Source organism: Amphiura filiformis, chromosome 3 (genome assembly GCF_039555335.1).
Source record: "Amphiura filiformis chromosome 3, Afil_fr2py, whole genome shotgun sequence".
NCBI lineage: Eukaryota > Metazoa > Echinodermata > Ophiuroidea > Amphilepidida > Amphiuridae > Amphiura > Amphiura filiformis.
This window is the reverse complement of record NC_092630.1, coordinates 10,213,087-10,227,921: the sequence shown is the minus strand read 5'-3', so window position 1 is coordinate 10,227,921 and position 14,835 is coordinate 10,213,087. Positions and strand designations below refer to the sequence as shown.

General features: G+C 35.5%; 1 protein-coding gene across 1 annotated transcript in view; it reads right to left on the bottom strand.

Annotated features, from left to right (window-relative positions):
- Positions 1 to 7,020: 7,020 nt before the first annotated feature.
- Positions 7,021 to 14,835, bottom strand: part of LOC140148005 (uncharacterized) — a 38,131-nt gene continuing 30,316 nt past the window's right edge. The window contains exons 27-32 of the mRNA XM_072169830.1: positions 13,250 to 13,363; positions 12,951 to 13,089; positions 11,965 to 12,078; positions 10,491 to 10,641; positions 9,136 to 9,307; positions 7,021 to 7,994 (exon numbers count right to left, since the gene is read on the bottom strand). Coding sequence (XP_072025931.1) covers positions 9,163 to 9,307; positions 10,491 to 10,641; positions 11,965 to 12,078; positions 12,951 to 13,089; positions 13,250 to 13,363 — 663 coding nt within the window. The 3' untranslated portion in view covers positions 7,021 to 7,994; positions 9,136 to 9,162. The remainder of the gene's footprint in view (positions 7,995 to 9,135; positions 9,308 to 10,490; positions 10,642 to 11,964; positions 12,079 to 12,950; positions 13,090 to 13,249; positions 13,364 to 14,835) is intronic.

The window sequence follows — 14,835 nt, the reverse complement described above, 5'->3', positions numbered from 1 at the left end:
ATCAGCAGGAGTTTGACGTTTGAAGGGTTTCTTCTATGAAATCGGGCTAGAACAAATTTTATAAACTAGAAGAAAAAAAAAAGAAGAAAAAAAAACCCAGTGTTATGTCTGACCTGTCTTGGAGCTTTAGCGCTTGCGATGATTTTAAAATCCAAAATTCCCAATTGAGCTCAAACTCACAATAGCTCACAATTTGGGAAAATTTGTAATTTCATAGCTCCACAGCACAGTTCTAATGGACTGCAATAATTTACTGGAAATTGTAGGAGGGGGGGGCAATAATTGTTTGGCAAGCCAAAAGGTGGAGCATTTTTTGGCAAGTGGAAAGATTTGACACACCATTTGAAATTTAAAATTTGTACCCCCCCCCCCCACTTTTAGTTGGAAACAGGACACTTCACACTTTTTCAATTCCATACCCAAAAAAGAATATCTATTTCAGTTAGCTTCCCCCCTGGCCGTGCCAAAAATCTTTGCCCCCCTTTGACGTGCCAAAAAACCCCTTGCCCCCCCCTTTTGATGGGCCAAAAATCTTTGCCCCCCCCCCCCCTTACCAATGCAAGATTTTTGGGAAACCTGAATTTACAACCTTTAATAAATTGTCTTACCATATAATGGGAGCGCAGCGAGCAGGAAATTTTGCATATTTGAACGTGTTCCTAACGTTTTCCTACACCTTTTTAGGGCATAATATAGAAATGGTGCCCAAAATATCTGTGCCAAAAATCGCGCTTTTCCCAAATCGCTTAACCCCCCTTTCGACCTGCCAAAAATGCTTGCCCCCCTTTTGGCCTGCCAAAAAATCTTTGCCCCCTCCCTATAATTCACCCCCCTGGGGTACACATAGTTATTGCACCACCCCTTAGGCCTCCTATCCTGCTATTGGACCTGGGACTGAGAAAGCAGAAATATTATGAAGGGGTTCATAATGATGTCACTTGACATTAATAGATCCCAATGCCTTTGCAAACAATGCAAAAATTGCCAGTATACATTTGCAGAGATTGTCTTTTGGCATAGCTCTTCTGGAGCCTTCAAGGAGAGCTGTTTAGTGTTTAGAGCATTTACAATAGAATGTAAGGAGAGAATGGTCAACTAAGGAGAGCTAAAAAATCACTATATCAGATTTAAGGAGAGCAGTAGAGAGGGATTGCTCTTGCTTAAAAGGCAGTCCCTGATTTGCAATGAAACTCATTACATTTGGAATTTAAGCATTTAATATGCTGAAAAATGATAACTTTTTACTTGAACCAAAACACAAATCCATCCAAGACTCAGGAAATGTTGAAATCATTTCAATAATTTAATTTCAGTATCACATTATAAATTATACCTCTCATGGAGGCATATTTCAGTATATCAGTAGTCTGTAAATGACTGACATTGAACTTTGGCAAAAAAGAAAAGAAACATGACTGTATTCTCTTACAACATATAGATAATATTAAGATCACAGTGATATACAATTTAGTGACAAATACTTACAATTAAAACTTACATAGTTTGTTCGTCCAGTAAACAAAATATACAATAAGTTTATATATTGCGTATCAAGCTAGTACAGACAATTTTCACTAAGTAAATACATAAATTGCATAAATAAAGCAGTACTTCAGAGTACTGTTGGTATTTGAGGCCCAAGGACTACTCAAGTATTCAGATCATGTCCATGGCATAGTGTCACAGAGGCACATGCCCCCAATTGGTCTGAAAATGTAGAAAATCCCATAGGAAACTGCAGAAAATGGTTTTGTGCCCCCCCCCCCCCATCAGACCCAGTTCCCCCAACCATGGTCAGTGCCCCCCCCCAGGATGACTCCTGCTACACCACTGGACAGCGTACACATTATACGACCAAGTACTTTCATCCCACTCCTGAAACAAGATTCACCTACAAGAAAAAAAACAATGGGTCATTCCAGTTGAAATCCATACACCCCCTATGGGAGACATAACAACCTTAATATTTCACACAGGGAGTGTGCATTACAAATGAGATTACCTGCATGGGCAACTCCATTTGAAATCTCCACTCCCTGAGTGGGAGATTACTGTCATATATGGTATGTACCTATTTCAACCAGAATAGCAAAATGTTGCACAAGAATATAACAAAGTTATCCATCAAAACAAAATGCCCACATTTTTTACTCAATGCACAAAGATTTTGAAAACTAAAAAACACTATAAACAACAAGTTTATCATACTGAGGAAAAGTACCACTCTTTTTGAATATCAAAGTGTTTTAACCCCTGAATACATAATGTGCATCAATTTGGCTAGGGGAGGGCTTTTTTTCTTCAAAATTTGGACCTTTTCTGACCAAAAAGGCATAAAACATATATTTTTTCGGCCGCCCCTCCCAGTTCGGGTCTGTGAGCACATTTCATTTCTTGAGTGGCACCTTGTGGAACTTGAAAGTATTATTATCAATATCATTATTTATCATTATCATTATTATTATTTCATTTGTCCTCTTTGTTTTTGCTTAAGTTATATTCAAAATTGACAAAATCACATTTTTTCTCCAGTTTGACACCCCAGACCAGCTAATGTGGATTTTGAATAAAAAAATTTAACCTGAAAACCTTTAAAAACCTGAGTTACCGGATAGTATCACCCATAGACTAATAATAAATAGATGGTGCACCAACTGGCAAAGTCCCCAGATGTACTGGATGAGGATTCTTGTGTATTCATGAGGGCCGATCGTTCTATCGCCCTGTGTCTAAGAACTTCACTGCAGTGACTGCACTGCATTCAATTGACACAAAATATGTCAAAACTAAGCTTATATTTCAAAACTAAGCTTGAAAAAACATGGGTTAACAGCTGCACAGGGCAGCATAGCATTTTCGTCTCTCACCCTTCATGGACTGATCAGCCCTAGATAACAGATGACACATGCAGTTAGGGCACTATCTGTACATTATTAATCTATGGCATCACCATTTTATAGGGGCTCCATAAATTTTCAGAACATAGGTCACATTTTAATACTATTTCTTCACCTCATCAATGTTGATATACTTCAAAAGAATAAAATTCAATAAACTTACCCAAGTGAATCTGATCCACTCAGTCTTAAGTCCGAAATTTTGAAAATTGAGTTACTACCATTACTAACGTGCTCAGTACCTACTGAAGTTGAATCCCTAGGTCTCTTGAATACTTGTTTGCAAAGTTATGAACCTTTTATATATGTCCATTTTCTTATGCTTTTTATTGTTTTTTCTTCTCACTTTTTGCTTATATCTCAGTTTCATTATTGCTGACTTTAGCCTGATTGGACCAGATCTGGTCACATTTCTTCTGTGTGCTAAGCCTAAAAGACTTGTTATATGAGAGAAATATGTACGTATCACATTGTAAAACAATCAAACATTAAAAAAAGTACAGCATTTTCATTTCATTAAAACTGTTAAATAAGTATTTTCATTGTTAATTTAATTATTTCACAAGTTAGGTAAATCTATTGTTTAATTTCACTAAATAAATAGTTAAGGTATACGAGGTATTGTTGGTCAAAGCAGCCAAAAAAAATGATTTTCATTATCTGAATCAATATATTATTGAAAAATAACACTTTTGTGTTTTGCAAAAGTTCATTCTACAAATCATATACTTTGAACACTTGCTTAATTTATTGTTGTTAATGAGTTATGTACGTTTTACAAAAGTGTTGTTGTTTCAGCCCTCTTTACAACATAACTCAAGAACCACAGGACCTACAAAAGTATATCTGTGATATTTGAATTCTTCTACACGCTCTCTATGAATTGAGCAATGCAATTTTTGCTAAAGCTCACTACCATTCACAAGATGCTGTGAACTACTTTTTTTCTACCGCTTCGACCAACAATACATCGTATACCCTTAAACTGTGATTTCAAGCATAAGTTTTTGCTAATCAGCTTACTAAACACTATGCTTAATAATTATACAAAATATATGCACACTATATTGCATGTTCTAAATAAACGTATCATTTGTCCAATATTTCAGTTTTTAAAATTCTATAATAATGACAAATTATTGGCAAGGTAAATCAAATGGAAAAGGTTACAATATATTTTTATAGCAGTACTCATCATGAGTACTGACTCAGAAGTACTCATGAGTACTGACTCAGTTACTGAGTAAAACAAAGTTGGTTGAATACATGTAAATAGAGTTTGTTGTAAAACAAATCCAATAGTAATATGGTAAAACATTCTTTCTAAAATACTCCCAAGAGCTTCCAGTTTGTTTGGTTTATAATTAGCAAAAATGATTTGGTTTTTGTTACTGCGTGTGTCAATAAAGTTACTTACGCTCGCGTAATTTCACATAAGTGTCAGTCTTGCAATAAGCAATGCGCAACTAACGCAAGTGTTGCACCCAACTTCGTGCACGCTAATTTAAACTTAGAATTGATTCTTTCTCTTGCTATTTTACCAAGAAAACATGGGGTCTTTTTTTCGATTGGAGAGTTTCCAGATTTGTCTGGAAAAAGTAATCAATCATTACTATATTCAGCTTTTGACTTTGACAAATGTAAAAATGTGCATATACATTATAGATACAAAGTATTCACACTGTTTTAACATATGACAAGAAAAGTATCAGATATTCACATGCTTATTTTAACAATGCTAAAATCTATTTTAAAAGTTTTATATAGCGTGTTCTGATTGGGCAAATTACTCGATACTTTAAGAGAGCCTCAAATGTTGCCATTCCCATTGAAATTCATACACCCTATAAAAGACATGACCTTACTCTCCCACAGAGTGGTAATATTCTAAATGGAGTCACTCATTCAGGTATTGAAATTCACACTCCTTGCATGGATGAGATTAAGGGCATGTCTTCCATAGGGAGTGTATGGATTTCAACAGGAATAGCAATTAGCCAATAATGATGTTTTCTCTCCCCCAAAAAATGTATACATTTCTTTTATATGATACTGAAAGTTTGTGGTTTAAATTACTGTTCAGTCATAATACTGATTACATATAAAACAATGTTTTATACAAATCGACTGCTCAGTGCCAGAAGTGGGTAAGTGCAATAGCTGTCCTGTGAACATTTGGCAATTTACACACAGTATATTGTACTCATCTACATATGGCAGCTATTGCACTTAACCACTTTTGGTACTGAGCAGTCAAAATAGACATGCTCACTTCACTGGAAGCAAACATACTGTACATTGTAAATATAAATACTATAATTTCTAAACATATTCTACATAATTTTCATTCAATTGCATTAAAAAGACTATTGGCACTTTCTAGTTTTACATTAACATGTACAATACAGGCTCTAGCTTTGGTAAAGAAAAGATAAGTACAAATCATACATTAAATGGATATATTTATATATACAGGCTCTAGCTTTGGCAAATAAAATACAAGAAATAATCAATACATACGGTGAATACTGGAGTAAAAAAATTACTGCTTGCAATCAATATAACTAAAATAATCTTTGGATAGTCAAAATACACAAATAACATAGAAATCTGATTGTCTCAAATATATATAAACAGTAGTACAAAATATGAACAAATATAGACAATGGAATAAAGAATTACTGTTAAAGGAATACTTCATGTCTTCATAAGTTGACACCCGTTTTTCTTTAATAAGTTAATACTGGCATTGAGGTATCGTTGATGCATCTTAATAGAATAATTATAATGACACAAAATAACGTAACATTTAATACAATAAAGTCATAGGAAATACAGAAAAATGATAGGATATACAATTAATAAAGCCAGACATGAGCTAAGGCCAAGTAATAAAAAAATCATGTTTCTCGTCCCCGCCCACTCCGTTTTGTGGATGCCGCACCAGTTTGTTATTGTTTTTATTTTTATAAAAAGCTTAAAATAAAGTTTTTAAAAAATCCAAAGGCTCATACCCTTCATATTTACATTAAATTTAGCACCACGTACGAATATTTTAACAATGAAAATGAAGCAGGAGAGGAGGCAGAGATAGAAGTGTTGCCCCCCAAATTGTGTGACTATGAATATGTTTGGCATGTTTGTCCTGAATGTATGGGACTGGCTTGACAAATAGAGGAAAATTCACAAAAGGCCCAATTTTTATCCCCCCCCCCCATGACTGGCTACGGGCCTGTGCAAATATATTAATAGGTACATGTAAATATTTCTGACCGCATACAAACATGACGGACATCTTTGACAAATGATAACCCGAAATCTACACATAATAATTGATTAGGGCCTCCCTCACCAGACGAGAAAAACTTTGTTTTTATTACTTGGCGTAATGAATCTGAGTCTGTAAAGTATCAGAACTTCTCATAATGATTTGAGTCACTGAATATGTTTTAAAATTACTATTATATTCATCAGTTTCATAAAAAATAGCAGTCTCACTGGTAGATTTCTCAATAATTTACCAATAAAATCTTTCATGTTAAAAAAGCATTGAGTGCCTCATTGTTTTACTGTTCTGTGTGAAGGTATACTATCAGTGATTCAGCTAAATCAGAAACTAAAAAAGATAATTGTTAAAAATGACTTTTGCCTTTTTGTACAGGTAATGGATGCACCAACATACACTTCAAGCAATATGGGATCACTGATAGAGCCTTCGAAAGTACTGTGACATGTTTAAATCAGGCTATTCCGCTTGAAATCCATACACCTCCCTATGGAAGGCGTTACCTTACTCTTCCACACAGGGAGTGTGATTTTATGGGGTTACTTGACTGGGTGACTCCATCTAAAATCTATACCCCCTGTGTGAGAGATCATGTCTTCCATGTATGGAGTGTATGGATTTCAACTGGAATGCTTAAAATAAGTTCTGTGAACTCAAAACAAAACCAGATTAATAAATCAAGGCTATAGTGATATCTATTTAAACTGACTGAACTTCCCAGAAGGGGCAGAGGTCTGGTTTATGTTTACAGGGTCAAATCTCAGACATTGAGTTCTGGTGAAAATGACGGGCACTCGTCAAATCCTAACAAAGACCCTGTAAAATTATCTTTATATTCATGCAATATAAAAATTCAAGTACAAACATGAAAATTTGTGCAATAAGTTACAATAAACAAATCATGCTTTAATGCTGAATGGTGAGGGTAAGAAATTTCTTTCATTAGCAGCATTTAAACAGAAAACCCTGAGGTTGAAGCCCCTTAAAGCCACACCTGGGCACGCCACTGACCCAGGGGGTACTCAATGTTGGTTTGGGTAGGGATGTTTTTGACAAAATTTAAAATGTAAATTGCCACAGTTTGTACAATTTCCCCCAAATTTTGGGGCAAATTTCAAAAAGTCTAAGTATGCAAAATTGGGCTACATTTTGGAAATAATTGCGAAAATTTTGAAAAAATGACCCATCCATATACCAAACTGGCCTAGAAAAAGGGGTCATTGATATACCAAATGACCAATAATGTGACCCACGCTTGAGGCACATTTCTGACTGACCATTTATACTGAGTTCCCACCTCCAGGGTCACTGACAATGGTACAAGCTGCCAATGGTGTCACAATAGATTTTCTTCATAGGTATGAGCTGCCATTGGTGTCATGATAGATCATTTATAGATATGAGCTGCCATTGGTGTCACAAAGGATCTTTCTTAGGTATGAGCAGCCATTGGTGTCACAATAGATCTTTCTTGGGTATGAGCTGCCATTGGTGTCACAATATGTCTTTTTTAGGTATGAGCTGCCATTGGTGTCACAATATGTCTTTCTTAGGTATGAGCAGCCATTGGTGTCACAATAGATCTTTCTTGGGTATGAGCTGCCATTGGTGTCACAATAGATCTTTCTTAGGTATGAGCTGCCATTGGTGTCACAATAGATCTTTCTTAGGTATGAGCTGCCATTGGTGTCACAATATGTCTTTCTTAGGTACAAGTTGCCATACCTCTTCTTCTTTGTCCAAGCTGTTGTAGTCACTTGTCAGACCGTTGTCTTCTACTGCTAGCATACCCGCATCAATCTTGCTAGAACCTGAAATATTTAATTAGATACAAAATTTTCTACATTAGGTGCATATGCCTTGAATTCCCTCCTAAGGTTAGTATCTGTCACTGAGGTGACCAGGGGTCCATTTCACTAAACTTTGAGAAGCTTTGTTAGTCTTGAAATCGTTCGTAACTTACGGCGAGTCATAAGTTCTACTTCGCTAAACTTACTTACGAACAGTACCCTTCATAAGTAATAGGGATTTATTGCAGGGACCCTTTGTAAAGTTATGTCTAGTATTGGGTATTCGTAACTTTACGAACGGTTACTTGATTTACGAAGGGTTAAAAGTTAAGTGAAATGGACCCCTGGTCACAGGCTGTCATAGCTAGAGGCAGTATTATATGACACAGGTGGGTCAATGAGTTACATAAAATGACCTTGTGTAGTTTTTAGTTCCCAAGAAGTGAGTTTTGCCTGCAGGGATTTGTGGTTCACTACAAGAGTTATTACTGTTGATTTGGTTGAAAAAGGAGGTGAGACATGAACCTAATAAAATATATGAAAACAAATACAAAATTAAGTTCATTACACTTATTTGATCAAATCAAACCATATGGAACAATAATGCATGTATCAAGCACTTAAAATTGCTTAAAGCCATAATGTACGATCTTATAATATGAAATTGGTACATTTTTTTCAAACCTGATTTTTTTGCATATTTGTAATGTTTGCACATGTCCCAACTTGCACCTAAATGGAATTGGCTAAATTTGATGTCTTTGTAGGTCAACAGAGCAAAGTTCTACATATTATCATAATTTTAAAATTATGATAATATGTCCTCCCATAGAGCTGTGTTTAAATGGCCAAAATAACCAGTGGGGTTTCTTTCACTTTACCTTGTAATTTCAACCTAAAATGGACAGCAACCCTTCCCGTCAGTTATTACTGATATTATTTCAACATTTTGAATAAAGAATAACAAATTCAAAATTTGACGGAAATCGTACATTAAGGCTTTAATGATGCTCTGATTGAATAAACCTAGACAAACCTTTGAGCCGTCAGTTATTACTGATATTATTTCAACATTTTGAATAAAGAATAACAAATTCAAAATTTGACGGAAATCGTACATTAAGGCTTTAATGATGCTCTGATTGAATAAACCTAGACAAACCTTTGAGTTGTCCACTCATTCTCTCTTCTATTTCACTGATGGCTCGCAGGCAATCAATATATGTAGGTTTGCAGGTACGGTCTGCACAAGGCACTGGGTATCGTGCATCAGAGCAGGGTCCTTTAAATTGACTTCCACACAGTGAGAGATGTAAGAAAACCCATATTGATTTCTGCAAAGTAGAGAAATAATCTAATTAATTTGCGTCAGTAAACGTTTTTAATGGTTATGATAACGGTAGTTTTAGCATGATTATTATTTTTATGTATAATGCTTTCATTATTAAGAAAATCTGTTTTAAAGGATTTTGTGATCCTAGCATCCTCTTTTTATGACATTTATCAATAGTCCACGAAAAAAGCTTATTCCCAAAATTTCAGTTTGCGTTGGTGAGTTATGCATGATTATGTGTATTATACTGCTCCATAGGCCACTGTTGTAATTTCGTTCTGGTATACCAGAACGAAATTCAAATTTGATGATATTTTTGCTAAATGAATTAATCTGCAAGAAATTTTTGGTACATAAACATTATGTAGCCAGAGGTTTCCAGTGGTATAAAAATCTCAACTTCTTTGGAGAAAAGTGGGGGGGGGGGGGATGAGGTTGTGGATCACGAAATGCCCTTTTAAATTTGTACCTGCTTTGGGTTCCTAAAAACCTTACACTATTAGGAATGTGCAGGCTGAATTATTTCATATCAAGGAGAAGTTTATGTCCACACCCTTCATCAGAGGTCATTAGTACTTTTTTACCAAAGCAACATTAAGGGCGAGTTTTTCGACAAGAGTCTTTTGCTGAACAAGCAAAGTTGTATTTTGTGACCCTGGTGTGACTCAGTTCTTTTCATGCAATTAGAAACCCATGCACATTAGTAACACTTCATGCGCACAACCATATTCCCTGAGCATCCAAGATGGCCAGAATTTTTAAAAGGACTGCACTAATATCAAAATGATTGGTACCCATCACTTTTCATTGGTAATGGATGATTCTGATACATTAAAATTCAGCATGAGATCCAAAGAATATGAAAATTAATCGTAAAATATGTCATAAACTATACATTCTGGACATTTCAAGAGTATCCAATGTTGTATTTGGAAGAGGCAGCAGGCTTTTCAATAAACATCAAAATGGATGGGTACCAATCATTTTGATACACCCTGTACAATCGCTTTATTCTACTTGACGATCAGATGAAAAGAAAATGGTAAGAATTAATGTTTGTACTTCATTAAGAACATAGAAAAAAATAGAAATTATGTGATCTAATCGTAAGCTTTTGTGAAGTGGATTTAATATTCATAAATACATAGAAGTGGACTTAAGCTAAAATAAATATACACACTGACCCAGCATTGAAGTTACAGTGTCCAAAGTCTTCTACTGTCCTCTCGTAATTCATCAACAGAGCCATCACTTGGTATGCCATAGGTGCTACCTTATCAAAGGTGAACTCTTTGGTGTCATAATCTATGTACTGCACACTACCACCTTGAAATACTGCAGCAATGACAATATCAATAACACACAAAAATATTATTTTTTCTTGATTACTTGTGGTATTTAACCATATATGAAACAATGTAGATATATAAGATATAATGTCTTGGAGAATCAATGCTGACTTTGTATTTTTTAATGGAATGAAATTTAAAATATTAGCTATTTGGGTGCTAAATAGGCAGTTTCTAGAAAAAAGAAAGTGATTTTTGACATTTTAATTTATTGTTTTCTTATCAATGTTATAGCAAAATCAAGGAATTCCCAACCTTGGAAACCTCCTCTGATTTATGATCAAGGATACAAATCAGTGTTGTTCATACACATGGAAGCTTACAACTGATTACCGTATTCATTTGATTGCCCCAATAAGCGCCTACCCAGTGACTTTACAGCAAGCGAACTGTGATATTTTTAACTGCCTATGCAAATCTGGATCATGGTTTGAAACATATGGCACACTGCAGATGATGGATGAATATTTTGGTCCATTTTTTATGCTTGCAATTATGTAAACAATACAGAAAATAAGTGCCTACCAAAAATGACTTTGTTAAGTGTCCTGGGCAGTTAATGGAATGAATATGGTAACTGAATTGTCATTTATTGATTGATAAATAGACTATATTCCAAATGAATCAAATTACTCAGGGCTGTCACCTTATTGGAATTGCTTTGTATGAGATATGGTAGAACAGGGGTGTACCAGGAACGGAAATAGTGTTTGCTGCCCAAAAGTTTTGATTTTTTTTAAATCCAAGATGCTTGCGAATCTAAATAGTGGTAGGGGAGGGGGGAAAGTTTTTCTCAAACTATATTTGTGTCGATGCATGAGATTTTATTCCGATACTTGAAATTTTACTACCTTGGTGACATGAGGAAGTGTCCATGTGTGTGAGACTCATGCTGATGACAGTCCTGATGATTGGTTGATTTAAGGTTAGTAACTATTTTAAACTGTTGCAATTTGGTAGTTCACAGCATCTTGCAAATGGTTGTGCGCTTTGGCAACAATGGCATTGATCAATTCATAACGAGTGTGTAGAAGAATTCAAATATCACAGATATACTTTTATAAGTCCTGTGGTTCTTGAGTTATGTTGTAAAGAGGGCTGAGACAACAACACTTTTGTAAAACATACATATCTCATTAACAATAATAAATCAAGCAAGTTTTCAAAGCATATGATTTGTAGAATGAACTTTTGCAAAACATCAAAGTGTTATTTTTCAATAATATTTTTATTTAGATAATGACAATCAATTTTTGGCTGCTTCGACCAACAATACCCCATCTACTCTTAATGTACTAATTCCCCTTACCAATATTCCATGGAGCCATATCTTCATACAATGGTAGATGCAGGAATAAGTTATACAATCTTTCCTTCATCTCTTTCAGTAGACCCATTCTTAACAAAGTTATCAATGAAAAACCTGAAAAAAAAATTGGTAAAATTATTTAATTACTTTATCCAACTCAGAAAGTATAACAAATACAAAAATAAATGATGACAATGAGCTATTCTATTTGAATACTATACCAGATTTTTCACTGGAATTGAAAAAAACGGGACAAGTTTGTTTTTACTGTTAAGACACACATAAAACGGGACAAATCCACATAAAACTGGACAGTTGGCAGGTATGCAATGATGTTAAGCAGCAGTCAACATCATCTGTACACAGATCGTCATTGCAACAATAGCATCGAAAAAGAATACTGAAAATTTTCAAAACGTCTGCTTGTAAGTGGAATTTCATTGGACTGGTCATATGAACATTATAACTTATAAGTTGAAATGTCGCTAAATTTGTTTACTTGCATTACTCTGTGATTAGTTTCACTAAGAGTACTAGTGTGTTAAGGTATGTGTGCACACTTGTTTGTAGGGGTGCGTTTGTAAATGCCTCCAAACGAGGACCTACATATGGATACACACCATACAACGAGGACACACCTCCAAACAAGGACATCCTCGGTTTGTTACTATGACCAGGATGACGCAAATGATGCAAATATGCAAAGATAGCATATAAGATAGGTCCCCCATAGGGGGTATAGGACGGGTCACAGTTGGATAGTAAGTTGTCTGGTGTGTCTGTGTGAGGTCCACGGTGTGTCGATTAAAAACGGGTGTGTGAGTCCTTGGTTAGATCCTCGTTAAGTCGAGGTCCTCGTTTGGAGGTATTTACAAACAGGGGTGTGTGGGTATACCTACATGTGTATTATGTGTGTGCTATTATATGTATATCCAAGTGAATACACCAAGTGCATGTCAATGGAAGTATGCCTTCTAGAAACTAACCTGAGATTTTTCCATATGGAATCTTGAACCCATCCTTCTCCCTTATCAAGAATACTTCATAATTTGTCTCGTTAGAATTACAGTGCAATGTGTACCTCCTCTGATGACCATCTCGTTTATAGTCAAAATGGTGGTTTACCTGCACGGGGGAGTAACAACACTTATTGTAATGCCAATGGGGAGTAACAACGCTTTAATATTGTAATGACAAAATACACTTGCAGAATATGAGCGTGTAGCTTCATAACAAGAAATTCATGACGAACTCTGATGGAATTTGATTAACAAAATGCCCTTACTGTAATGTTCAACTTCTTGACGTTCACTCTCAATAGGCTCCATGTTAACGATTCATCTGCAGGATGCAGGACATGGGATGATACATTGACATCCACTGATGGCCCAAAACTTCCCTGAAAACAAAGAAAGCACAGAATGACATGAAGATCTTGACTCCTTTTTATATGATACAATAAAACAAACATCCCAAATAAATCTATGCAACTAATGTAGAGGAAGCATTAATAAAATACATCTAGTAAATAGTGAAAGAATCATTTGCAAACCAGATCCATTCAGATATCATTAATTGAATAATGACCAGAACCACAACTATCACATAGCGCAGAACTTTCGGAACATAAAACTAATTTTTGGAGGAAAAAAGGCTTCAAAACTGAATTTGTTTGGTCTAGTGAATATTGGACTATACTATATAGGTTGTAGATCTAAGTAATTTCCAGATTTGGGCTAAAGATTGAACTACAAGTCAAAGTGAAGCTAAGGAACTGGATCATGATCCCCATATAACTGCAGGTCTTCGGAACTGCAGTAGAGCCTAAAAATGGAACCCTTGACCGCTGCACATACCCGTACCACCTTTACATTTGAGTGCCCCACGGAACAGAACTGCCGTGTCTTTCACATTTCTTTTGTCCTATTCCACACTACTAAAGATCACTGGCACTAATGTTGGAAATCATTTAAGGAATAGAGGATATGTTTTCAGACTGCATCAATTACTTAATAATTTATTTAGAATTGCACAACTGTTTGTGCTTTCAAATGAGAAAAGCAGTAGCGCTTTGTATTAACAGGTACAATGCATTATGCAGGGGTGTGAGAGGCCACAGACTAAAAAAGAGGAAAATTACAAAAATATGCTGAAAAACACGGTAAAATCAGGTAAAAATGCCAAATATGGGCTGAAAATTAAAGAAAACACATAAATTTTGGCAAAAAGAGGAAATCAGCTGAAAAACGGAACTCTCACATCCCTGATTATACACTAAGCCAAAAAAGAAACTTATAATTTTTTTTTTTTTTTTATCTTAAAATCCTGTCCATCAAAATTAACCAAAATGATTGCCTCAATACTCCACTCTAAACACATGTCAATAACAAAGCAGTTGTCCAACTGACACAATGGCAAAATGCAGTGATATGGAACAGCTTCCTGGACCACATTCACAGCCCTATTGGCACCAGCAAACGAAATCTGTGAGAACGGCATCTTGAATCACAGGTCACAAACTTACCAGGATCATCATGTCACATGTCCAAGCAAATAATGAAGTCCTTTAGTAACGGGTATGTCCACCATGCGCTTGCGCGCATGCTGTGCACCTGCTTCCAACCAAGTTCCTGATGATATCCTGGGGAAGATTGCCCCATGCTTCCCGTTACTAAAGGACTTCATTATTTGTTTGGACATGTGACATGATGATCCTGGTAAGTTTGTTTCGACTCTCTTTAATGTTTTTAACTTAATGTTGTTAAAATTGTTGGCTGTGACCTGTGATTCAAGATCATTCTCACAGATTTCTTTTGCTGGGTGCCAATAGGGCTGTGAATGTGGTCCATGAAGTTGTTCCATATCAGTGCA